Source organism: Pagrus pagrus (genome assembly GCF_965226575.1).
Source record: "Pagrus pagrus genome assembly, chromosome: 8".
Lineage (NCBI taxonomy): Eukaryota > Metazoa > Chordata > Actinopteri > Spariformes > Sparidae > Pagrus > Pagrus pagrus.
Genome location: NC_140192.1, coordinates 4,692,988 through 4,718,504, shown reverse-complemented (window position 1 = coordinate 4,718,504; position 25,517 = coordinate 4,692,988). Strand labels below are relative to the sequence as shown.

General features: G+C 40.5%; 4 protein-coding genes across 4 annotated transcripts; 1 reads left to right on the top strand and 3 right to left on the bottom strand.

The window, feature by feature from the left end:
• The first annotated feature begins 434 nt into the window (after positions 1-434).
• On the top strand, positions 435-5,321 carry LOC311261511 (eukaryotic translation initiation factor 4E-binding protein 1-like). Its single transcript, XM_084360212.1, has 4 exons — positions 435-605; positions 724-894; positions 2,514-2,705; positions 4,685-5,321. Exons 2-4 carry the CDS (start codon positions 759-761, stop codon positions 4,714-4,716), a joined length of 360 nt encoding a protein of 119 aa, XP_084216338.1. The 5' UTR covers positions 435-605; positions 724-758; the 3' UTR covers positions 4,717-5,321.
• A 3,221-nt stretch (positions 5,322-8,542) lies between these two features.
• Positions 8,543-10,288, bottom strand: spaw (southpaw; the record flags this gene model as incomplete). The annotated part of the gene is made up of 3 exons (XM_084359310.1): positions 8,543-8,695; positions 8,789-9,591; positions 10,000-10,288. 3 exons carry the CDS (start codon positions 10,286-10,288, stop codon positions 8,543-8,545), a joined length of 1,245 nt encoding a protein of 414 aa, XP_084215436.1.
• A 6,973-nt stretch (positions 10,289-17,261) lies between these two features.
• On the bottom strand, positions 17,262-21,133 carry dguok (deoxyguanosine kinase). Its single transcript, XM_084359693.1, has 7 exons — positions 20,576-21,133; positions 19,348-19,457; positions 19,064-19,263; positions 18,708-18,855; positions 18,295-18,410; positions 18,033-18,132; positions 17,262-17,801 (listed from the first exon to the last, which is right to left on the bottom strand). Exons 1-7 carry the CDS (start codon positions 20,766-20,768, stop codon positions 17,775-17,777), a joined length of 894 nt encoding a protein of 297 aa, XP_084215819.1. The 5' UTR covers positions 20,769-21,133; the 3' UTR covers positions 17,262-17,774.
• Positions 21,134-21,703: 570 nt separating this feature from the next.
• On the bottom strand, positions 21,704-25,195 carry tcn2 (transcobalamin II). Its single transcript, XM_084359243.1, has 10 exons — positions 25,091-25,195; positions 24,767-24,834; positions 24,060-24,249; positions 23,784-23,953; positions 23,286-23,438; positions 22,925-23,097; positions 22,651-22,825; positions 22,388-22,568; positions 22,159-22,277; positions 21,704-22,034 (listed from the first exon to the last, which is right to left on the bottom strand). Exons 2-10 carry the CDS (start codon positions 24,822-24,824, stop codon positions 21,973-21,975), a joined length of 1,281 nt encoding a protein of 426 aa, XP_084215369.1. The 5' UTR covers positions 24,825-24,834; positions 25,091-25,195; the 3' UTR covers positions 21,704-21,972.
• Between the last annotated feature and the right edge of the window lie 322 nt (positions 25,196-25,517).

The window sequence follows — 25,517 nt, the reverse complement described above, 5'->3', positions numbered from 1 at the left end:
AAAATCTGACGCTTTGAGAGGGCGGCCGACCCGTCCTGCCATCCCAAAGTGTCAGTTTTTGACGAGTTGGGCATGAGACTCAAAAAACAACTTTTATTACAAACGGCACCTTTAAAAAAAAAACGCTGCAACGCTGTTTTGTTGTGAAGCTCCAGAAATGCTCCAGACTACAAAACTCCTACCTGACTCTCCACTGGCATGAGAGGGAGAGATTACTTGCCTATATTAAATTGGTGGTAATTTCTCTTGAAGTCACCCTGCAGATCATAGTTTTAATGATGACATGCACCCTAATGTGGGTTTGCAAATAAGATGTATTGTGATGATTATAACAGAGTTGTGTTGGAGCCTGTGCACATGCATTAACAGCCAGCAGGGGGCGGTACAGGCTCATGATCTCAGTCCCAGCAGTATTTCCCCTGCAGCCTGTCTGTCTGTCTGTTTGTCTGTCTGAGCTGTTTGTGTGCATGAGAGAGTGAGTGCAGGAGGAGAGACGTGTGCTCAGGTCCTTTTTAACAAAGAACCTGGACACTGCGTGTGTGTGTGTGTTGTAATGTGACGTGTTTAGATACTACCTATCATCATTTGCACTTATGAAAAAAGAGGTATTTATTTTTCTATCCATCCAGAAGTAGCCACTGTGTTTGAGCCAACGCAACACCTCGAGACAGGCGCGGTGTCGTGGCTTTGTTGACTTTTCTGCCCTGTTTTCATGTTGTTTAGTTTAGCTAGTTTTAGTTCATTATAGTTCAGACAAGATGTCCACCGATGTCCAGAAGACCACTGCCAAGGCCATCCCGTCGACCCGGAGGGTGACCATCAGCGACTCGGCGCACATGCCCCACGACTACTCCACGACTCCCGGAGGGACCCTGTTCAGCACGACCCCCGGCGGTACGACCCGTCGCTTTACATCGTGTTAACTTGTGTGTGCCGAGGAGACGAGCTGTGAGCCACCGGCCACAAACAGTCACACTCCTCTCCACGGTGCACAGCTGGTTTTATCAGTGATGGCATGCCCAGGCTAACTCCATGAGGTCGGCTGCTGTCAAACAAAAACCAGCTGCTAGCTCTGCTTAAGCTAGCTGCTAATGCTAGATAGCACATGTTTGGTTGCACAGAGGGCACGAGACGCTGGGAGCGACTCTGAAGTCATTGTGATTGCGTGCATGTGGTTGGTATACACTCACACCACGGCTTTCTCTGTGTAAGTGTAAGACGTGTTTGTGGTTTTTTTATTGTGGCTTTAATCAGCTGATCGAGAGACGTTAGCGACATCTACAGGCCTCGGCTGCTGATGGCTAGTGGTGGCCTTACGTCACCGACATCTTAACCGTGATTGGTGCTTTCCTGCGTGAACTAACCATCATTTTAAATGTTTGTGGGAGACTGTTTGAACACACGTTTTATCTGCACGTCTGAAATTATGATAAACACAAGATATAAACAATAACAGCTTGCCCTCTTCTGATTGGTTCTCATTGGTCACGTGGTGGCTGTAGCGCCTCCCTCATGGATGCTGTATGTTTATGTATGTAAACAGCTGATAACACAACACGTTTCTATTACAGTTTTGTTTAACATGAACACAGTCTGATGCAGCCTTTTGTGTACAATGGCAACGTGTAAACTCTGCATGTACACCCGGGTCAGTTGACCCTGCGGTAGACCCGGGTTTTGATCTAAACGTAAGAACCCGGGTGAACGCGCCAAATTCCGCGGCGCGAAGTGATGACGCGTTATCAACTTCCGGTGGTGGCTCGTAAATGAAGAAGTAATTTGGGATGCGGTCTATTAAGGGTGTTGTATTACTGGACCCAGTGTTGGAGGCAGAGCCCCGTTCACTACTATGAAAGCTGCTCAGTGGTGTTTTGAAGACAACAAAGTTCGACTTCCCAGGTATGAAAATACCTGGATCCCCGACCGAGCCGGCTAACTTCCGGTTTAGCGCCCGGCTAAAATGAATGGGGATAAAATAATTTAATCGTGCGGCTCTTCTAGACTTTACAAACGTTATTATACCGAAAGACTCAACTAATGATAGTGACACGAATCATTTCGCAGAAGTTGTGACACTCAAAATAATTTATCCACCGTTTTATTGATGGTTTTTTCACAATGGGTCTGTTGTTGTTTTCTCTTCTGTTACAACTGTTTCCGGCGCACACGTGACGTCAGTGACGTACAACGTAACGCTCTGCAAAATACATTGTATTACATCCGAAGGTGACGGAAAAGGTTTATTGTTAAGCTTTGAAATAATCTGCCTTTGTTGCATATTTTTTGTCACACGCGTTAAAGAACCACATTTGAGGGATCATTGCAAAAATATTTAAGATATCGGAATTTTTCACCCTCAAATATTGGTGTCCGCATCTGCCCCAAAAAACTTACCAAATTAAACTGGACACCCTCTGCACCTGCTGAATTTGATGAATGACGACTGAGCCGATGATGAGTTGAAGTGTGGTTGAAGCAGCTGATGGTCATCCTTCTCCTTTTTTTTCTAAAAGGTACCAGGATCATCTACGACCGAAAGTTCCTGCTGGAGTGTCGCAGCTCTCCTGTGACCAAGACTCCTCCGAAAGGTCTGCCAGTCATTCCAGGGGTGACCAGTCCTCCCTCCGGAGACACCAATGAGAAGACCCAAAATGGAGAGCTACTGAATAACAACAACATCGCTGCACCTGAAGGCAGCAATACTGGTATGTTCACACCTAAGACAAACATTACAAGTTTCCCCCGAGCATTGCTTCTTCCGATCCGGATCGATATATCGAAATCCCCATGGCACGTCTGTGTCACCGTCTCTGTCCATGAGCAGCTCCTTTCTAAACAGTGCTTTGTTTTTTATTAAAAAGAATAGATTGTTTTCCATTTAAATGTCTGGAACCATTGATAAAATAATATTTCCACTGAAGAGTTCAGTAATAAAATTGTCAAATCATACTCGCAGGTCGCAGGTCCCTGTATCAAATCAAATTACAATCATATCGTGATATCAGCAAATATTGTATCGTTGTCCAAAGAATTGAAAAATTGCGATCTACACTCCTAGTTCCCATCCTTTAAAAAGTGAATCTCAGCTCCGTCACTGTGGCGGATTTAAGAAATTTGGGTCCCAAGGCAAAGGCAGGCATGGGGCCCTCTGAAATGAGAAGACAACACACAAAACAACAGGTCAATTATACAGATACATACATTTTAACAGAATACACATGTATTGTTTGTTTTACCTTTTGTCCCTCTCTTCCTGTCCCTTTTCACGTTGTCTCTCTCCCTCATTCTGAAAACTTACCCAGTATGTAAGTATATTTACTCAAGTGCTGACTAGGCATATTAGGATTTCATGCAACTTCAATTTTGTCTGCTCCGCTGTATCTCAGACGCAAATACTGCACTTTCTACTCCACATCATTTACGTTGCTGGTTACATATTTCAAACCCTTCCTGCCCAGTTAAACCATGTACCCTCAAAATGATGATTTAATGCTAATATTTGTGATAAACTGAAAGAGTCTTCCTTTGTGGGGCGACTTCTTAAGCCAAAACTCTTTAAAAAATCGTCTTTGGCCAGCTGGAAAATACATCATGACAAGACTTCAGTGAAGTTAGTTTTAAGTAGGATATTCGACATTCGCAGCCACTCCAACATTTCAAGTGCACCCGTATTGCAGACTTTACAGTAAACACACAAAGAAGACGGCTACAGCGTGTACCGACTTCCTGTTTTAAAAATAAAAATGTGGGATATTTAAAGCAGAGATACTGTGTTTAAAGCTATTGAGAAGCTATTGAGCTAAGATGCTAATATTTACATGTAGCCTAAAAATTAATTAAAAATTATGAACAGATGTAAAACGTAAAAACAAGAGGCGTATCTCATGCAGCCAGTGTAGTTGCATGATCCCACACTGATTTTGAGTCAATTGATCACATGACCTGGAAGCTATTGAGCTAAAATGCTAATATTTGCTAATAAAAATTAATAAAAAATATTTAGAGATGTAAAATGTAAAAAAAAGAGGCGTATCTCATGCAGCCAGTGTAGTTACATGATCCCACACTGATTTTGAGTCAATTGATCACATGACCTGGAAGCTATTGAGCTAAAATTCTAATATTTGCTAAAAATGCTGATATTTGCTAATAAAAATTTATAAAAAATATTTTGAGATGTAAAACGTAAAAACAAGAGGCGATTTTAATCAAAAACATAATTAATGTGCGCAAATAAGTAACTACTGTATTAACCATAACTGTATGATGATTTTTATGGGGCCCTAGGCAACCGCCTAGTTTTGCCTAATGGTAAGTCCACCCCTGCTCCCTCACTCTGGTCGTCCAGATGCACTTTACCCATGTAAGCTTGTTTTAAACTGTTGACTGTGCGTGTTTGTGGAAGCTCTTCGTCATGAACTTTATACTATGATGACACTTGTTTAATGTATTTTGTCTGGCTGTCCTCTGGACTTGTATTGCGGTGATGTGTTGTTTTTAACATTGGAATACTAAATCTGCACAACAGATTTACCCTTGGTGCCCTACTTAAGTAACCCTGATGGATTGACTAAGTACCTACGCTAGAAGATTATTCTAAATTAAATGTAGTATGCTACTGTTAAAGATGAATCCCTGTGTGGCCAAACATGTGGTGATAAGCTTTTTTGTTTTCTTACCGAAGGTGATGACTCGCAGTTTGAAATGGACATCTAGGCGGTCCTGATGTCAGACCTACCAACAAGATGCTGTGAAGAGGGGCTCCAATTCTTTCCCCATCATCAATCCCACGAGGACAGAGGTTCGCCTTCAGTGTCTCCGGTGTCTTAGTGTTTTCAAGTATGCCTTTATCAATCTCATTTGCCTGTTTTTGGCCAGAACAAATCTGTAACGAAACATTTCTGTCAGCCTCAAGGCTCAAACCCTGATTTATATGTGACTAAGTGTGCCTTCATGTAGTGGCAACAAGTTTAAGGTCAACACTGAGAAGTGCTTAACACCAACAAAGCCTCATCCATAAGATCTGAGATGAATTCATGAAAAGAAAGATCAATATGGGGAAATAATAATGAGCTGAATTTATAACCATTCCAGGAGGTTTTGTCACTTGATGTGCTTTTATTTCCTGACACTTCTCCTCAGAAATTGCCTTGAAATGTTCAAGATGCTGTATTATTTGTCGATCTTCACCTGAAGCTTCATTGAAAGAATGTAAAACCTAATTTTGTCGATCAAATTTTGAAACAGATTTTCACACGGTTTGTAGGGTGACAAAGCATTAAAGCAAACGCCATTAAAGCAAACAACGCTCTGTGTTTTAACTGTGGTTCGTGTATTTGACAGTGTGTATTCACCATTTTCTCCTTTTTGGTCCTGTTCTGTTAGTGGATTGACCTTTTACAAAAATCAGTAACGTCTTTATGTTCGTCGGGTCACTGGTCTGAATACACATTTCTCTTGGACGTCTAAGAACCATCAGTTATTTCCATGATTAAGTGAAAAGTAAAGATTTGATGACCACAGGTGAGTTGTCTCCAGTTATAATGTTTTCTGATTTGAGTGAAATGCTAATACACGTCTTGAAATGATAAATCCTGACTCTGACAAGTTGCTCCAGCCTTGGCACTTCCTGCGCTCGCCTGATTCAGCACAAGTCATATCAGAGGAATTCCTCACGGAGCTCGCTGGCAGCTGATAACCTCAGTCAGCGGACTGTATAAAGAGAGGTCAATATACAACCGCACATAGCTCGGAGAAACTCCTACTCCCTCCTATTCCACTCCTGTTGCCCGAGTGGTGCTATGTTGATTCTGAAGTGACTTACCAGGCTGTAATGTGAGTTCATTGTATAAATATTTCCAAGTAATGGATGTTGCAGAACATCTCAGGCCCTGTTGCACTAAAGTGTTCAGTATTATTTGGCAGCTGTGCTGAGTTGGTATGTTTTCCAAGTCCCTCTGGTTGTTCTCATGTTGTGCACTCAGGTGGAATCAGACCATTAACATACACAAATAAGAATAATCTTTATTTGTTTGATACTTAACAGGGTTACAAAGTGCTTAAAATACTGTACGGATAACTTAAAAGGCAATTAAAACAACATAATGCACATTACACAACAACAAGACCAATAAAATAAAATGCAGAAAAAGCAATAACCACTGAGTTCTGCAAACCATAATGATGTCACGTTGGCAGTGTTGTAAAAAGTACCCAAAAGTCATTCTTGGGTAAAGATATTGTGTTAAAATATTACTTATATACTGTATCGGCTGATTATCATATCTGATACTCAGCATTTTTCCCATAATTGAAATCAGTATTTTGTTTGTTTTTATCTGATTGCTGATAAATAAATACATTTAGAAATGCACGACCTTGACTCTGACACAGCATGTAATCCGCAAAGTAACTAAAGTAATCAAATTAATGAAGTGGAGTAAAAATACAGTATTTGCCTCCAAAATGAAGTTGAGTGGAAGAATAAAGTAGCAGAGAATGGAAATACCTCAGTACCTCAACAGTGTACGTCAGTTACAAAAATAAAAATATATAAAATGGATATAAAAAATCACAATATACATTATTACACAATTATAAGTATTACAATGCCAATCAGTTACAGTGAGCCTGAAATAATTTCACAAAATATTATGTCCTGACTGACATTAAACCTAATTTTAAAATATTTTTCAATATCATCAATAAGCATGATACTCGTCAATTTTCCTACTACAATAAACATTATAATGTTACGACTCATACCGACTGACAAACGTATCACAGGAATATAAAATCAAATTACACGAGCGTCCATTTGTAATTTAGCTGGTAAATGAGAGTAGAGTTGCTCGACCACCAAACAGGAAGGTTTGTTCAGGAGGGAGATGATGTGTGAGAACCGACACATGATTTGGAGGTGATGACGTCGCTCTCCTGCTACTGTGTGTTGTGTTCTGTGGGTCAAGGTGCTGCCTGAGCTTCATTACACTCATCACTGTAAAACTCATGAGCATAAACGATAGATTTGATACTTTACTGTTGTTTGATTGAGCATTAAAGAAATCACATCAAACCATTTGTGATAGTGTCAGCCTGTTACCTGGTTAACAGACTCATCAGGTGGTTAAAAACTGAGAGTGACCAGAGGAAGTTAGTCTGGTCTTGTCTTGTGGATTGAACAGTTTCAGCCGATCAGTTCCAGTCCACCCTGTCCGTGTTCCACGGTAGCTTCAGCATCCAGACGTTGACTCCCTCGCATTGCTCTCTGTTTGTTTGGGGTCTAAAAGTCTCCCCTTGTCACCTCTGCTTCCTGACACCACCCCCTCCCCAAAGTAAACAAATGCTACTGCTCAGCGCTCCATCCTTCAGTGTCCTTTATGTGTCGCTCCACTCAGCCTGCCTGTTTGATCACAATCAACAAAAGAAGCCCGGCCGGGAGGAGGGACACTAATGACCTCTGATGATGTGTGCGCTGTAATAGGCCCCAGAGATGTGGATTGGAGGTGAGGAAGGCAAATACACTAAGATGTTAGCTGGGCACAAGTCACAGAAGACAAGTGGGATTAACATGCAGGAGAGTATCTACGAGCAGGTTGAGCCTCTGAGGAGGGTTTTTCATTCTGTGCAACAGCTGCTGCAGAGCGAGCCGATGGAAATCTCTCCAAATGAAGCCCTAAACATTACCAATCAAGTTATGCACGGAAGGAAATAACAGCCAGTATTATAAAGATTTAAATCTTGAAATTTAGAGCACTGGTTTCCTCTTTGTGAGCTCCTCTTTTAGATTTTCAAGTTCGACCTCTGCAATGTCAGACTTTAAATAATATAAACACAACTTTATATCCAGCTGGGGGTATTAGTTTTTCACGATAACTGTGATATTTAAAAAATGAAATATTGATATTGTGTTAATAATTCACATAATTTCATCAGAATAATCCAGCGATGATGTTTGACCCTGTGCATCTTTTGTTTATGAGTTCATCTGGCTGCCTTTTCACTAGTGACTGAGTAATGTTTAGTTATAGTGACAGACTGTCTACTCTTTACACTCGTGTTTTGAGGGTAATTTATAAGCAGAAAAGAGAAAACACACTGTAAATAAAGTTAAAAATAGATTTGATTTGAGCATTTTTTTCCCGAAATTTCTTATGTATTTATATCGTGATAATATTGTGAATCGAGATTCTTGATTTTAGTTTTCATACACGATAGTCAAAAAACATAATGAATCACAATCAAGTCAAAATTAAATATTTTAATATATTTTCATACTGTATTTACAAAATATACATTATAGTGTATAAATAGATAAAAACATATAACAATTCTATAATGGAGCTTTTGTATATCACCCAGTATGGATGAAATATTCATTGAAGCTCATCATTTGCTGTAAAAATAACAATAACAAAAAATAAAAAAAGTAAGAACTCTGAATTTAACATCTGAACATTAATATATAAAGTCACAAAACAGAAACAGTTGAATTAAAGTTGAAGATGATGCTCCGTCAATGCTTTGCTCTTGCGACTGGCCCTCAGTGACAGCCACACTCTTCAACAATCATCTCCTCGTGGTGCCGCAGGGCCAGATCATCGTTCTCAAAGTACAGCATGGAGAGCGGGCTGAGGCGGGTCGGCACGCAGGATGGGCAGGACCCTCTTTCTGGATGGTGATGTCGCAAGAGGCTCTGAAAAAGATACGAATAAATCACATGAAAAACTATATAAAACGTGCGATTCTTCAAGATTCTTAAGCGATAAAAGTCAAGTTATCATCTTACCTGCATGTACGCGTGGTTGGTGGGATGGAAGGACCCGTCCAGTGGTGTCGGACAGTCTCCCTCACAGCGATATGCGTTGTAGCGCTTAGGGTGGATGATCCACTCGTCCCAGCCGATGAGCTCAAAGTCCACCCACATGTCCACCCTCCGACACAGCGGCCCCTGTGCCGGCTCTGCTGCCGGTGCAGCGGTGGGCGATGCTCCGTCAGTCACCCTCATCTTCTCCACCCTGTTCCTCTTGTGGCGCCTGCTGTGACTGTCACTGCCGCCTCTGTCCGTGGTCACATACTTGGAGTTCTCCACAGTATGAATGAGGCTGTACGCTACATGGCCCTCCTTGGGCAAGTTATGTTTGGAGAAGATGATCATCATGACCCGGTTCGTGGTTGAATGGTGTATTTTTCTTTGCCTCAATCCCAAATTCTTAAAGAGAGACTGTCCTTCATCTCCAGCACCGCTCCCAGTGTCCATGTCAGGCTCTCCTGAAGCCTCCTGGCTCGACACTCCCTCTCCCTGGTACAGCCAGTATTTTAACAGGGCTGTCACATTAAAAACCTTCCAGGAAGACTTGGAGCTGCTGGGTGAAGTGGCAAAGCTCCCCAGGAAAAGGTGCTCATCCTGACACGACGTGCTGTGCTGGTCACAGCTCTGCTTTCTGGAGTGATACAAATCCACAGTGGCCCGCTTCGAGCCGGAGAAAGCTGGCAGTCTGATCCGAAGTTCTGCCAGCTGGACGAGCTCGCTGGTGGAGACGGACGACATGTCGAACGTGACCGTCCACCGTTCGCCCACTTGATGACAACCTAAGAATAAGAGAAAACATTTAAACTTAAATTCACACACAACACAGCAGCAGTCAGCAGTCTGAGTGGTTCAGGACAAACCAGATCCCTGGACAAATGTCAAAGCAGTGGAGTGGGAGGGTGAACAGGACAGGATGTGTATTGAACCCCCCAGTGCAAGGACGTCTGAGGGCTAATATACACACCCTCTCACATAAAACAGAGAAAGCCTTTAAAGTCGAATAAGCATTTTGACACTTGCTGGGTTGTAAAGAGGGAGGGGCTGATAACACAGATAATGCACCAACCAGAGAGCTGCAGCAGCAGGACAGGGCACAGTCAGGAGAAACTAACACACACAGAACATAACTGTAACACACTTTATATCTGTGAAGTTAAAAAACAAAACATGATCACTTGTTTACTCACCTCTGGCCATCAGACTGAGGACTGAGTCAGAACGGTGCGTTGACGGGTCGTCTCCTTGCGTCGTGATGGCGTTGACAGCTACTGACTGGAAGGATTCAGCCATCCTGAAGGTGCGGTACAGCTGCATCATGTACAGAGGGTATCTGCTGCGATGATTCGCTGACAGATTTCTCAATGCTAGACTGGCCTCGAGGCCCGCGTGATATCTGAGCCCCTGAGTGGAGAAAGACAAAACTCCAGAAGAGCAGAAGAGGAATGTGCAGAAAACTGTCAGGACCTTAGTTTCCATTTTCACTAAAATTCACAAAAAATTTCTCCAGCAATAATGAGAGAGAAGGAAAGATCTCCTTCGTTCCTTCCTCCAGCTGGTTTCAGGCTGAAATGATGCTATGTGCAGACGGAGCTCCAGCCAGGCCCCTTTATAGTGGACAGCTGCCCTTTGATGACCCCTGACCACTCCAGGCATCTGAACAGCCCCTCTGATCACCAGAGCACATCAGAGGGCCAGAAAAAAGAAAACATTTAGCCAAGGTCATTGTCCCGTCGACCCGCCTGGCCTTTCACATTCATTCAGGGGCCCGATCCTTTAGACGTGGAAATATCCATTAACAAATAATACTGTAAGTGCTGCGCGGCCATTAGCTCCTTTCTGAGTGTCTATTTTTCTGACAACTTTTTAACACAAATATCTGTACTTTATAATCCTGGCAGTTTCAAAACAGCCTCCTTACTTTAGTTCCAATGAATTTGAGGGGAATTATGGATTATTTTTATTTTCACAACATCACCACTGATTTCTGAATCTGTCTGGTGCATTTACGAGCTCGGACAAATCCTACCGGTTCTGTTTAATAGTTTAACAGTCTTTGAATTATGTTAATATGACGCAAGGTTCAGTTTGCTTTGCACAGAAATGGTCAAAATGGTAGAAATATCCTTCAGAAGGATACTTTTTACTTTTATACTCTGAGTACTTTCAATTTTTACTGGAGTAAAGAAGTTGAATCAGCACTTCTGCCTTTACAGTAAATTTAAAATAAATTGTTTTTACATAAATATCTGTACTCCTACTTGAGCTAAGAATGTGTGTACTTCTGCCACCTCTGGTGAGGGTCATCTATACAAATAGCACTCAGAGTATAAATTATTGAAGTATCTGGTATTAAATGTACTTTAGTCTTTAGTCTTTTTTTCTTGTGTTGAGCCGAGTGAAACATTTTTTTTTCATGAGTGACAATTTTTTTCAAAACGAAAGATTTTTAATCTGAAAAAAAAAAATTTCACTTGTGAAATATTTTAGATTTTTTTGTTTTTTTGTGTGTCGTGCCGAATGAAAACATTTTTTTTTTTTCACGTGTCAAGCCAATTGATTTTTTTGCACAGTCGTGTCCACTGCAGCAATTTCACACACACAAACTACATGAAAACTAAAATCATATTTGGTGAAACATGCACAGTAGGCTATTCATTCTTTAATGATTTTTTATTTAATCTTGGATTTCTACCACTGATTATGATTACTGGATAAGTTTGTTACCAAAGAGTCCGGCCCTCTCCGCTGTGCTCCATGACAGGGAATGTGATGATGGCACAGCGCTCAATGGGGAAATAGTGATTTAAGATTTGTCCCTTTAGGTCCATAGAAAACATTGTTTTTCATGGGTGAAATTTTTTTTTTGTATGTCGAATCAAGTGAAAAAAAATTTTTTTTCATGGATGAATTTTTTTTTTCGTGCCTCGAGCCGAGTGAAAAAAATTAGAAAAAAATCCATGCATCCATCAGCATTACGCACCAGTGTCAGCACAGTATTTATTTGTTTACAGCGGTCAGACTGACTGCTTCATGTGCCCAAATTAGTGGTATCCCCCAGCCTGGGATATCGTTGAAAATGGAAGTTTGATAGGTGAACACTATTTATTCATTGAAGTGTAGTTACGGTGAACTCGGCCTGCATCATGATCAGGACTCACAATGAGGATATGGAGTGTAACGATTCTGTGAGAGCTGTCACTGACTTTATTTGCAGGCTTTCATAAATCATACAATCCATATTCGAAGGGGTGGTGATGATCCAGATGAGCTGACTGGAGAAGGCAGTGTGTGTGTGTGGAGACTGCATTGTCTCTAGTGCGCGGTGTGCACCTGACAGCACAGACACCCGACACCCGTGAAAAAAACTATTTTTCACCCGTGAAAAAAAAAAAAAAAAGTTTCACCAGTGAAAAAAAAAATAGAAATTTCACCCGTGAAAAAAATAATGTTTTTCACCCGTGGAAAAAAAAGAAAAAAAAATTCACCCATGAAAAAAATAATGTTTTTCACCCGTGGAAAAAAAAAACAAAAAAATTTCACCCGTGAAAAAAATAATATTTTTCACCCGTGGGAAGAAAAAAAAAAAAAAAAAAAAAATTTTCACCCGTGAAAAAAAAATACTTTTCACTCATGAAAAAATATATTTTTCACCCGTGAAAAAAAATATTTTTCATGAGAAACTTTTCTCGTGAGCATGAGAAACGTTTAAGCGGAGAAGGCAGAATGTGTGTGCGGAGACAGTGCTGTCTCCAGTGTGCAGTGTGCGCCTGACAGCCGTGTCCACTGCAGAATTATTTTTTTTTCGGCTTGACACTTGAAAAAAAAATATTTTTCACCCGTGAAGAAAGATATTTTTCACCCGTAAAAAAATAATGAAAAGTTTAGTGCAGAAAGCAGAGTGTGCACTGTCTCCAGGGTGCGCGGTGTGTGTCTGACAGCACATCTGTGTCCACTGCAGCGAATATTTTTCACTCGGCTCGACACATGAAAAAAAAAAGAAAAAAAAGAAAAAAAAAAAAACATTTTTTCATCCGTGGGAAAAAAAAAAAATTCACCCGTGAAATAAAAAAATATTTTTCACCCGTGAAAAAAAATAAAAAATTCACCCTTACAAAAAAAATATTTTTCATGAGAAACTTTTCTTGCGAGCATGAGAAACGTTTATAAGTGGAGAAGGCAGAGTGTGTGTGCAGAGACTGTGCTGTCTCCAGTGTGCGGTAAGCACCGTCTCCAGTGTGCACCTGACAGCACAGCCATGTCCACTGAAGCAAATATTTTTCACTCAGCCCAACACATGAAAAACTATTTTTTCACCTGTGAAAAAAAATATTTTGCACCCGTGAAAAAAATATTTTTCACCCGTGAAAAAAAATATTTTTCATGAGAAACTTTTCTCGTGAGCATGAGAAACGTTTAAGTGGAGAAGGCAGAATGTGTGTACGGAGACAGTGCTGTCTCCAGTGCGCAGTGTGCGCCTGACAGTACAGCCGTGTCCACTGCAGAATTATTATTTTTTTCGGCTTGACACTTGAAAAAAAATATATTTTTCACCCGTGAAAAAAAATATTTTTCACCCGTGAAAAAAATAATGTTTTTCACCCGTGGAAAAAAAAGAAAAAAAATTTCACCCGTGAAAAAAATGATGTTTTTCACCCGTGGAAAAAAAAATTAAAAAATTTCACCCGTGAAAAAAATTATATTTTTCACCCGTGGGGAAAAAAAAAAAAAAAAAAAAAAAATTCACCCGTGAAAAAAAAATACTTTTCACTCATGAAAAAATATTTTTTTCACCCGTGAAAAAAAATATTTTTCATGAGAAACTTTTCTCGTGAGCATGAGAAACGTTTAAGCGGAGAAGGCAGAATGTGTGTGCGGAGACAGTGCTGTCTCCAGTGTGCAGTGTGCGCCTGACAGCCATGTCCACTGCAGAATTTTTTTTTTTTCGGCTTGACACTTGAAAAAAAAATATTTTTCACCCGTGAAGAAAGATATTTTTCACCCGTAAAAAATATTTTTTTTCACGTGAGCATGTGAAAAGTTTAGTGCAGAAAGCAGAGTTTGCACTGTCTCCAGGGTGCGCGGTGTGTGTCTGACAGCACATCTGTGTCCACTGCAGCGAATATTTTTCACTCGGCTCGACACATGAAAAAAAAAAGAAAAAAAAGAAAAAAAAAAACATTTTTTCATCCGTGGGAAGAAAAAAAAAATTCACCCGTGAAATAAAAAAATATTTTTCACCCGTGAAAAAAAAAAAAAAATTCACCCTTACAAAAAAAATATTTTTCATGAGAAACTTTTCTCGCGAGCATGAGAAACGTTTATAAGTGGAGAAGGCAGAGTGTGTGTGCAGAGACTGTGCTGTCTCCAGTGTGCGGTAAGCACCGTCTCCAGTGTGCACCTGACAGCACAGCCATGTCCACTGAAGCAAATATTTTCCACTCAGCCCAACACATGAAAAACTATTTTTTCACCTGTGAAAAAAAATATTTTGCACCCGTGAAAAAAATATTTTTCACCCGTGAAAAAAAATATTTTTCATGAGAAACTTTTCTCGTGAGCATGAGAAACGTTTAAGTGGAGAAGGCAGAATGTGTGTACGGAGACAGTGCTGTCTCCAGTGCGCAGTGTGCGCCTGACAGTACAGCCGTGTCCACTGCAGAATTTTTTATTTTCGGCTTGACACTTGAAAAAAAAAATATTTTTCACCCGTGAAAAAAAATATTTTTCACCCGTGAAAAAAATTGTTTTTCACCCGTGAAGAAAGATATTTTTCACCCGTAAAAAATATTTTTTTTCACGTGAGCACGTGAAAAGTTTAGTGCAGAAAGCAGAGTGTGCACTGTCTCCAGTGCGTGGTGTGTGTCTGACAGCACAGCTGTGTCCACTGCAGTGAATATTTTTCACTCGGCTCGACACATGGGGGAAAAAAAAAAAATGTTTCCATCCGTGGAAGAAAAAAAAAATCACCCGTGAAATAAAAAAATATTTTTCACCCGTGGAAAAAAAAAAAAAAAAATCACCCGTACAAAAAAATATTTTTCATGAGAAACTTTTCTCGCGAGCATGAGAAACGTTTATAAGTGGAGAAGGCAGAGTGTGTGTGCAGAGACTGTGCTGTCTCCAGTGTGCGGTAAGCACCGTCTCCAATATTTTGGTGCACACTGCACCTGACAGCACAGCCATGTCCACTGAAGCAAATATTTTTCACTCAGCCCAACACATGAAAAACTATTTTTTCACCTGTGAAAAAAAATATTTTTCACCCGTGAAAAAAAATATTTTTCACCCGCAAAAAAAAATATTTTTCACCAGTGAAAAAAAAAAATATTTTTCACCCGTGAAGAAAGATATTTTTCACCTGTAAAAAATATTTTTTTTCACGTGAGCACGTGAAAAGTTTAGTGCAGAAAGCAGAGTGTGCACTGTCTCCAGTGCGTGGTGTGTGTCTGACAGCACAGCTGTGTCCACTGCAGCGAATATTTTTCACTCGGCTCGACACATGGAAAGAAAAAAAATAAATAAAATTCATCCGTGGAAAAAAAAAAAATTCACCCGTGAAATAAAAAAACATTTTTCACCCGTGAAAAAAAAAAAATTTCACCCGTACAAAAAAATATTTTTCATGAGAAACTTTTCTCGTGAGCATGAGAAACGTTTATAAGTGGAGAAGGCAGAGTGTGTGTGCAGAGACTGTGCTGTCTCCAGTGTGCGGTAAGCACCGTCTCAAGTGTGCACCTGACAGCACAGCCATGTCCACTGAAGCAAATATTTTTCACTCAGCCCAACACATGAAAAACTATTTTTTCACCTGTGAAAAAAAAAATATTTTTCACCCGTGAAAAAAAATATTTTTCACCCGTGAAAAAAAATATTTTTCATGAGAAACTTTTCTCGTGAGCATGAGAAACGTTTAAGTGGAGAAGGCAGAATGTGTGTGCGGAGACTGTGCTGTCTCCAGTGCGCAGTGTGCGCCTGACAGTACAGCCGTGTCCACTGCAGAAATTTATTGTTTTTCGGCTAGACACTTGAAAAGAAAAAAAAATTAACCCGTGAAAAAATATTCTTCACCCATAAAGAAAGATATTTTTCACCCGTAAAAAATTTTTTTTTCACGTGAGCACGAGAAAAGTTTAGTGCAGAAGAGTGTGCATTGTCTCCTGTGCGCGGTGTGCGCCTGACAGCACAGCTGTGTCCACTGCAGAGAATATTTTTCACTTGGCTCGACACATGAAAAAAAAAAAGATTTCATCTGAGAAAAAAACATTTTTTCATCCGCGAAAAAAATATTTATCACCCATGAAAAAAAATAGCTTTCACGAGAAACTGAAAGCTATGGACAAGGCAGAGTGTGTGTGCGGAGACTGCACTGTCTCCAGTGCGCTCTGTGCGCCTGACAGCACAGCCCTGTCCACTGCAGAGAATATTTTTCACTCGGCTCGACACGTGAAAAAACTATTTTTTCACCTGTGAGAAAAGATATTTTTCATTCAGCTTGACACATAAAATAAAAAGAATTTCACCCGTGACAAAAATATATTTTTCACCCATGGAAAATAGTTTTTTTCACGTGAGCACGAGAAACATTTAAGTGGAGAAGGCCGAGTGTGTGTGCTGAGACTGTGCTGTCTCCAGTGCGCGGTGTGCGCCTGACAGCACGGTTGTGTCCACTGCAGCAATTTCACACACAAACTACATGAAAACTAAAATCGTAATTGGTGAAACATGAACAGTAGGCTATTCATTCTTTAATGCTTTTTGATTTAATCTTGGATTTCTACTATCGACTATGATTACTGGATCAGTTAGTTACCAAAGAATCAGGTCTTTTTTTAACCCGTGAAAATTGAGCCTTAGCTCAAATAAAAATTCACCCGTGAAATTTTTTTTTTTTCACACAGCTCGACACGGAAAAAAACCCAAAACATTTTCACATGTGGAGAAAAATATTTTTCACTCGGCTCATTACATGAAAAAAATTTTCACCCGTGAAAGAACTTTTTTTTCACTCAGCTCAACACATGAAAAAAAAGTTTCACCCATGAAAAAAAAAAATTTTCAACTTAGAAAAAGGAGCACCAGAAAAAAAAACACTTCTCCCTTGCACCGTAGTCGGCTGATTATCAGATTAGATATAAAGCATTTTTCTGATTATTGGAATCAGTGTTTATTTTATCCAATTACCAACCAAATACTGTAAATTAATTTAAAATGCACTTCTCTGGCTGCAGCATGCGATATACAGAGTAACTAGTGACTAAAGTTATCAAATAAATGTAGCTGACTAGAAGGATACAGTTTTCCTTACATACAGTACTTAATGTTCATTCCATCACTGCTGTGTAGAAACAATGGCTGAAGTAGTGTACACTTCCACTCGTACAAACAATGACAACAGTCATTTTAAAAAAAGAAAACTTTCATAATAAAATAGAAATGAAGAACACAAAACAATGTTTAAAAAGCTTATTTGGTATTTATTTATTTAACATATCTGAAACAACACTAGTCTTATTGCTTGTCATTCAGGAATGTGCAAGACATTAACGTACACAAAGATGTTCAGTAAACTGTGTCCAAATGATCATAGTAGTAATAGCAGAATTAGTTTATAATGAAGACGGGCAACAAAATCACCTTATTGATCCGTGTTCAAGTCACTTGGATGTGTGTGTCATTGTGTTAAAGAGATTTCAAGTGGAATAAACAGTACAAGATGTGAATATAACTACACAGTGAATCTCAAAACGAATAAATAAACATGCAAACACCAAACAGATGAAAAACTGTAACAATCTAAAAGTGTTTCAGAATGGTTGTCAGTATGGTCCTGAAGAGGAGGCAGCTTATCAAAAAGAGGAAACCGTTTATTTAACTTCATATTTCTTCAAATGTGTCGATATGTCAGTGAACACACGTGACTGACTGAGGTCTGACTGGACTTCTGCTCCCACTGCTGATCTTCTCATAAAGCATTGAAGAAGTTCTTCACCTGAAGATGAAAAGGATTTACAATTAGTAAAACAGTTGGCATATAATTTTCTTTCAAGTGACCGATCCATTATTTGACTGATCGTTACATTTTATCACCACGGATCAGAAACATGAAACAGATCAGAAAACAGAAATGTGTCTGTGAGGCTCCACAACAGAAAGACATGGCCCTCATGTGGTCGCCTCTGGCACAGCAGCTGTTATATAAAAGTACAATAAATAAACATACCTTTGTTATGAATTGCTCCCGCACCTCTGGGTTACTCTGAAACTCCACACTGGCATCGAGTTGTAGCACAGGTATCTGTTTCAACTTCTCAAAATGAAGTCTGAAAAGAGAGAGAGAGCCAAGCTGAGTTACACTGACAACATCATGTCCTCAGACCACACGCTGCTGACCTTCATCTGTTCACGGCCGAGCGACAAACAGCTGAGAGGAAAGGCTTCTGAAATGGTGATTGTTAAATGGGAATAAAATAAATACAACTCACTCTGTGCTCTTCTCAACGAGCCACTTCTCGTGTTGAACGTGCAGCTTCTCCAGATAATCCAGTTTCACTCCCTTCTCTTCTGATCTCCCCCGATGCTCCAGACGCTCCATACATTTCTGAGAGATAAGTAGAGACAAGTCCATCATTTTAACTCTTCAGGATTTGAGTTTTTCCAAATTATAAACAATGAGGAATGTGCTGATACGGTCAGTAAGCTACAAGGACGTCATGGAAATGTGTGCAATTCGCTTGTTGCCATGCCAAATGTACTGTATTGAGAAAACGCTAATTATGTGAGTATGATGCCTATGTTCTCTGTTTATGTATTAATGTTATACTAAAAATAAAGCTGGGAAAAACAAAGTCTGTGACTGTGGACATTGGGATTTGTAAAAAAAAACTGATGCTTATACCTCTGGTGGGGCTCTGAGGTAGATGATGCCCTCCAGCTCCACCTGGTGTCCAAACTGCTCCACCAGGAGGGAGTGCCAGTCCTGGTAGACGATCCACTCCACAGAGTTGATACAACCCAACTCAAACATGTTCAGGGCGAAGATGTATCTGACAGGACAGAAAAGCTCCAGTTCAATTTCCCACAAATCAACAATACATTTTTATATTATTCTATTTTTGTCTTGCTTTGCCTTGTTTTTCCATTTTTTATCTATCAATCAGTCACTGTTGTTCCCTCTGCTTACGACTCTTGAGCTGCTATAACAAGTGAATTTCAAAAACCAGAGTTTAAGTTTCTCTGTCCTGGCTCGCTCACCTGTCGCTGTAGACTGAACGCTCATACACCTGGACAGGTGTTCCCTCTGAGCTGAGCAGGCGAGCTGGAGGAGGCTGCAGCTGCGTTCTCAGCCGGCTCATACAGGAATATGTCTGAAAGGTGTACGACCAGCGCTGAGGGTCCTGGTACATCATCTGCAGCAGGTTGCTGACTGTCGTCTGAGGGGCGCCGTCTTTCCCCTGTCAGAGACACGAGCAGAGATGGTCAGCTTGACCTCATTATTTTTTACAAAAGGCATATAAAGTTCAGGAAATGTGCACAACCTTCTTGGTCCCACTCTCAATGTTCTGCCACTTGCTGACGGGTTCTGCCATCACCTCCCAGTCCGGACAAGCTGACTGAAGGAGCCTCGCAAAGGTCGATTTTCCCACAGCTGGTATTGAAGAGGACATAATATCAAATGTTACCAACACTCATAGCTTGTTTTCAGATGAACATTGGACAGACATTCACTCCGGAGACACCCAGTGGTGCCTCCTCCTCCTCAGTTTCAGGTTAGCTGCCTCCCAGAACCTCCAGCTGGAGGCTGACTTAGAGACCGTCAATAAATTACACGATTGTTTGTTTGATTCACACAAAAACAATGTTTCTTCATGCTGTCTTGATGATATTTGTGAAAATTATAATTTAAAAAAAATATTTCATGTAGCAAACTTATTTTGATTGCTAATGTGTTTGTGTATTTATTTTGTAAAAACAAAAACAAAAATAAAAAATTTATAAGACACTGGCTTTTTTTCCCCCAATAGCGTCATGTGACCCAGTGACTCCAAACCAAACTAAATGGGACAAATAAGACACATCTCTTGTTATCATCATTATTTTGTATCACTACACAGGTCACACCAACATAGCAAAGTGGTTGTAGCAAACTGAACAACATGTTTTTACAGTTTTGTAACTGTAAAATTCAAAATACGTATCTATAATAAAAGAAGCCGTAAAAAGTTATAAAAACAGGTGTGTCCTCTGTGACATGTAGCGATACAGTTTGGTATTGTTTCATAACACATTAGCAATCAAAAATAAGTTTGCTACATGAAATCAGTTTAGTTATCGTAAATTTCACTAATATCATCAAGTCAGCGTGAAGAAATATTGTTTTTGTGTAAATCAAACGAACAACAGGGTAATTTATTGATGGTCCCTAAATCAGCCTCCAGAGCAGCGCGAGGTTCTGGAGGCAGCTAACCGTCCTCCTGCTGCCAACACCGGGGGAAACTGAGGAAGAGACGCCGCTGGGTGTCTCCGGAGTGGATGTCTGTCCAATATCCAACTGGAAACTAACTTCTCCTCGATCCAAGGTTTATGTCAGCCGCAAGTAATTTATCCTTGGGCAGGTGAAGTCAAGTGAAAGGTTGTGTAAAGTCAAGTCGAGTCCGAAGAAATGAAAGTGAACAAGTCGAGTCTCAAGACATTTTTCTATCAAGTCATCAAAACAGTGACTGGAGTGACCCAAGCCCATGTCCCTGCTGAGTAAACTGCACTCACCAATGTTGCCCTCGATAGAAACTCTCTTCACTCGAGCCGGTCTGTCCACAGCAGAACCTGAGAGGCACCTTTTACAAGACGAACCGAGCCTCCCTGACTTATCGTCCATTATACCGACCTGCATCAACCCTGTTTGTCTCTTAAATTTACAAGCACGACGACTGAGCAGGACGAACCGACAGAGGGCAGACATCAGGACGGGATTGAGTCCAGCTACACGCGGACAGTCACATTCATCAGCACGTTACTTGATGCCCGCTGATGTTGAAGGGACTTTACATCACCCTGTGAGTTAACCTCATGGCAGCCAGGCTAGCTAATCCCCTGCATGGCGGAGCTAACGTGAACTCTCGGTATGAATAAGCGGTTTTACAGCTTAACTGTACAACTATTACTACATTTAAAAACACCGATATATTGGCCGAATTGTCCCTTTAGTCCTCACACTTTTTGCGTTTCGCATACTTGCTGCTGTTAAGAAAAATGGTGACGAGAAGTCCACAAGAAATGTAGCCGAAATGCTACAAACAGTAGCAGAATAAATATCACTTCCGGGGTACAGTGTCATGTACTTTCACAATAAAAGCCTCTCTATCCCAGCACTTTTGAACAGAAAACGTTTGGCAGACGACAAATTCACAGTTTTTGGATTTTATAAATTAAGCATACATCGTTTCTATGACTGTACTATGCGTAAGTACAGCACAGGTTGAAGTTTTGATACTACACGAGAGTTTAATGATTAACCCGGAAGTAGTTGTGCTTTGCTGCCAGGGTCCCCCAGACGGATGACGTCACTGAGGTCAATTGCTGTGTATGTCATTTGTAGGGAAATAACATAATTTGCACTGTTTTCTCTTATATTACTGTATTTTTTGAAAATATCAACAGTCATAACATTTATCTGTAATAAAGGTGATTTAAACAAATGCAATAAAAATGAATTAAACCCAAAGCCATGCTGCTTTGTAAAGACATTTAATACAATGTAATAATTTAATAAACCATCACTTGCTTATAATTCATATTTAGTTTGTAATGAAACACACAACCCCAGAGAAACTCTTCATTTAAAAACCTTTTTTATTTGTTTAAAAAAGCACAATTGTAAGACATTTGAAAAAACAATTTACAGTAATTTAACCATCCATCATAAAACGTTTTAATATTCACAGCAAAGTCTGCTCAATTAGTTCTTAAATTACACTTTTATTCAAGCTTCAAAATTTTGATTTTTTTTTTTTTACTTTAAATGCAAAAGTTCTGTGAAACCACTACAGCAAACAATTTTAGAAAGCAGTTTGATCACTGGTTAAAACACAGAAGATAGAAAAAGATTGATCTCCAGCGGTGATTTAATGTTCGTCAAGCCCTGTTGTGTCAGCAGCGACTGACACTCAGTAGCTTGTGTTACGGATGCTGATCCTCTGAGCTGCCTCAATCCTGAAATCACTGACACCTGAGGGAGCAAACCAGCATTTAAAAAAAAAAAAAAAGTTTTGTCAAAGTGAAATAAAAGCAGCAGATCAAATAAAATAAAGATAACGCTCTGTTGGATGTGTAAAGTCTGTGTGTGCCCTCACCCTCACTGAGTGCAGTGCCATCAGAGGAGAGGTGCCAGTATCTGCGGTCGCTCTGTCGGGCCTGCTCTCCATTCACCGCGCTTAAGAAAGGTCCCCAAAGGCTGGTCTCTGTGTCAAACCTGTCGAACAACATCAGGTATTAGGAAAAGAAATGAGTGGTGTGTGGAGTGCCTGGATTGCCTTCTTGTTTATGAACAGAAAATATTACTCAATGTAGGCAAACACTCACGTGAAGCCAACATTTCTCCCCTTGAGATGCTCCAGGGCCTCCAACAGAGTACTGCCCTTTGACACATCCACGGAGTAAACAGCAGTCGCCCCGCTGGACGTCACCACCTCCACCATCAGAGTCACTTTAGTGTCACTTGGTAAAACCACCACAGGATCTAAAGGCTGCAGCACCAGAGTGTCTGTAAGAAGAAAACACAGCATGACAAAAATACGACACAACCGGAAATTACCTGAAGTGACCAGAAATAACGCTGCACTTACTATCCTCATTGAGGCAATCCTTGGTTTTTACTGTCAAGTAGGACTTCTGGTGGAGAGCCGGCAGGATCTGAGATATGGCCATGGGGTTGTTGTATGTGCTGCTTCTGGCGTCTCTCCTCATGGCCTCCATGGAGGCAGCACACTCTCCAACTGGGCTGCCTAATGCCAATAAGGCCTTGAACACAACAAATAAGTAGATTTAAGCTGCAAAGATTTTGTCCTACAAAGTTTCATGTGGTGAAAGAGACAAAAATATGAGGAAAAAGATCTTTACTTGAACTGCGAGTCCTGTGCTGAACTCATTGCCAATGTGACCATCGGGCCTACGAGAGGCCAAGAGCTTCTGCCTGATCCTGGTGAGCGCCGCGTCGAGCTCAGCAGCATTGTGCACTTGAGAACCGGCATCCTTCACACACTGGAGTGCCATTCCCGCCACTGCATAGGTATCTAGGGAGAGATATATTGTGTGTGTGAAAAATGAGAGAAACTATCCACCTAATGCAGTACGTATGTAGACGGCCATGCAAGAAAAATAAGACAATTCTTCTCGATAGAACTGAGATGCGTCCCCGTCTGCATCTTTCCTGCACATCATTTATTGAATCACATCAGTCACTCATGCAGGTTTGACTCACCAACACTCTCAACATCTCCGTGTTTGAAGTGCTCATGTTCTGCCGCCTTGATGAGCTTGTTGCTGACATGGTTGTTGACCCTGATGCCGCTCGCGCAAAGAGCGAGCACGCCCAGAGAGTACTGGTAATAGTTGGTCAAAGGGCGTTGGCTGACTGCGTAAGAGGAGAGAAGAAATGAAAGAAACCAAATAACATTAAAATATGAAGAAATTCTCAAAGTAGCTACAGTTTTTATTTCAGTGTTGATGCATGTTGTCTTAAGGAGCATTAAAAGTAGAGCTCTTATGGAAGACGTCTCATAAAAATACAAATTATGAAAAGTTCAGTTATTTAATTTTTTTCAGCAAGCTGAGGTGTTATTTATTCTCTGGTTTTCTTTCAGAAGAAATATCCCCACCAGGTAAACTTTGAACTCATTTTGTAGCACAATGTATAACGAGGATGTTGAACACTTTTTATGACAACCGTTGGCCTTGAAAACGTCAAAGGGAAACTTACAAGCAATATGCTCTTTTTCTAGCTCCATCTGCTTCTTCAGGTGCGTCAGCAGCGTCTCACTCCTGTCACTGACGGTGAAGGTGACCGTGTTGAGGTCGTGACAGGAGGACTTCAGAGCCAGAGTGTACAGCGCTAAGAGGCCCACCACAGACTGGCTGTTAGAGAGAGAGCTGAGGAAGACACAAGAGACTACAGCTCAGGTGAGAACATCAAGCAAAAAGATCAATTCAGTAGAAAAATGACTTTGAATTTGTTGCATCGCAACAAAAAACACACCTCTGAAGGTCATTGTGCAAATTATTTTTCAGTCTGTTCAGGTGTTCAGCCTCCTTGGCCACGTTGTGGCGATTGGAAAGCCGTAATGCTATGTGGACGCTGGGATTGGGGAGTCCTTCCTGCGTCTCCACAGAGCGAAGGAGATTCTGATTGAGTGACAGGAGCAGCTGACTGTTGGATCCATCAGTATCTGGATGAAAATATAAAAAATATATATATATATCTGTTTCTCAGATGTTTTGATTGCAGACATTAAAGTATTCCAGTTTCTCTCTCTTGCTGACATCATGAACCATCATGAACTTTCAGAGCGTTGCAAAACCAAAACTGCCGCATCAGCAGTCACAGCAAGAGGAAACAAAGACCGTGGAGACTTAATCCCTTCAAGAACCTTAACTCCTGTGTTCAAGTCCCAATTATCTTAATGTCTCCGTTTGATATTTAACCCTCATCACTGGAAAAAGTTCCCCCTTTACTTTGACAACTGCAGAACTTTTGTGGATGAGCAAACAGAATGAAGGCCATTGAAATTCATGGAGTACAAAATTGCAAAATCAGTGAATGTCCAGAACATTGAGTCAGTGTTTTTGTCAGCTGGATTCTTCCCAGAATCCAAACAGAGATAGAAAGAGCAGCCAGGACTTATTGATTAGTTAAAGTTTGATTTAAAAAAAATAAAATAAATGTAAAAAAACAAAAAAACTTACCACATGGTTTGCCAGAGGCTAAAGCCAGTAGGCCTGTAATTATGACTAAAGACAGCATTCTGGACAACCTGCAGGACAACACACACAGTGGAAATAAATCTAAATATTTGTCTAAAACGTTATAAAGTTATAACACAAATCGTTTCTTATTGCGAGTTACAGAAATTTCAAACAATAAATCTGAAAATAGTTGCGATACTTATGGATTGCATACATAAAACAGTCTACTAAGCGATGCTAGGTAAATGTTTTAAGATCGTTACTATGTTAAGTTATTAGCTTATAGGTTTTCTAAAAATGTTGCAGTAAACAGCAGTGTCGTACCTGCTCAGAGAGCGACTCCAGCGTGAAGAATCAGGGCTGAGTAACGACACAGGAACAGACAACAGCTTCTAGTATTTCACTGTCACATGACCCGTCATTTGAGATGACAAAGCGATGAGAAACGGGCCCAGCTGGAGGAAGTACCGCAAAGACAATGTTGGAGATTATCATCTTGTCATAGAAGATACTCTTTGGTAGTACGAACGTACAAAAAAGAGGCTGGTGTCTATCTTACTTTTTACACATCGCCTTCCGGATGTAGCTTTATTTTTCCCCAGGGTGACGAAGGTATGACCCGCCCCTCTCTACCTCTGATTGGCTAGTACTCGTTGCCTTCCTTGCTTGGATTGGTTAGTTTTAGGTATGTCTCTGCGTAAGCCAATCAGAGACAGAGTAGGACGGGGTCATGCCTTCGCCTTACTTGGAA

Coding starts and splice junctions, on each gene's coding strand:
- dguok (XM_084359693.1), bottom strand. CDS start 20,768: ATGTCTGCCCTCTGTCGGTTCGTCCTGCTCAGTCGTCGTGCTTGTAAA. Junction 18,856..19,063: donor CGTTCAGTCTACAGCGACAG/GTGAGCGAGCCA, acceptor CTGTCCTGTCAG/ATACATCTTCGCCCTGAACA. Junction 18,411..18,707: donor ACCTCAGAGCCCCACCAGAG/GTATAAGCATCA, acceptor CTTATCTCTCAG/AAATGTATGGAGCGTCTGGA.
- tcn2 (XM_084359243.1), bottom strand. CDS start 24,824: ATGCTGTCTTTAGTCATAATTACAGGCCTACTGGCTTTAGCCTCTGGC. Junction 24,250..24,766: donor AGCCTCTGGCAAACCATGTG/GTAAGTTTTTTT, acceptor ATTTTCATCCAG/ATACTGATGGATCCAACAGT. Junction 22,035..22,158: donor TGGCACTGCACTCAGTGAGG/GTGAGGGCACAC, acceptor TTGCTCCCTCAG/GTGTCAGTGATTTCAGGATT.
- LOC311261511 (XM_084360212.1), top strand. CDS start 759: ATGTCCACCGATGTCCAGAAGACCACTGCCAAGGCCATCCCGTCGACC. Junction 895..2,513: donor GTTCAGCACGACCCCCGGCG/GTACGACCCGTC, acceptor TTTTTCTAAAAG/GTACCAGGATCATCTACGAC. Junction 2,706..4,684: donor ACCTGAAGGCAGCAATACTG/GTATGTTCACAC, acceptor TTCTTACCGAAG/GTGATGACTCGCAGTTTGAA.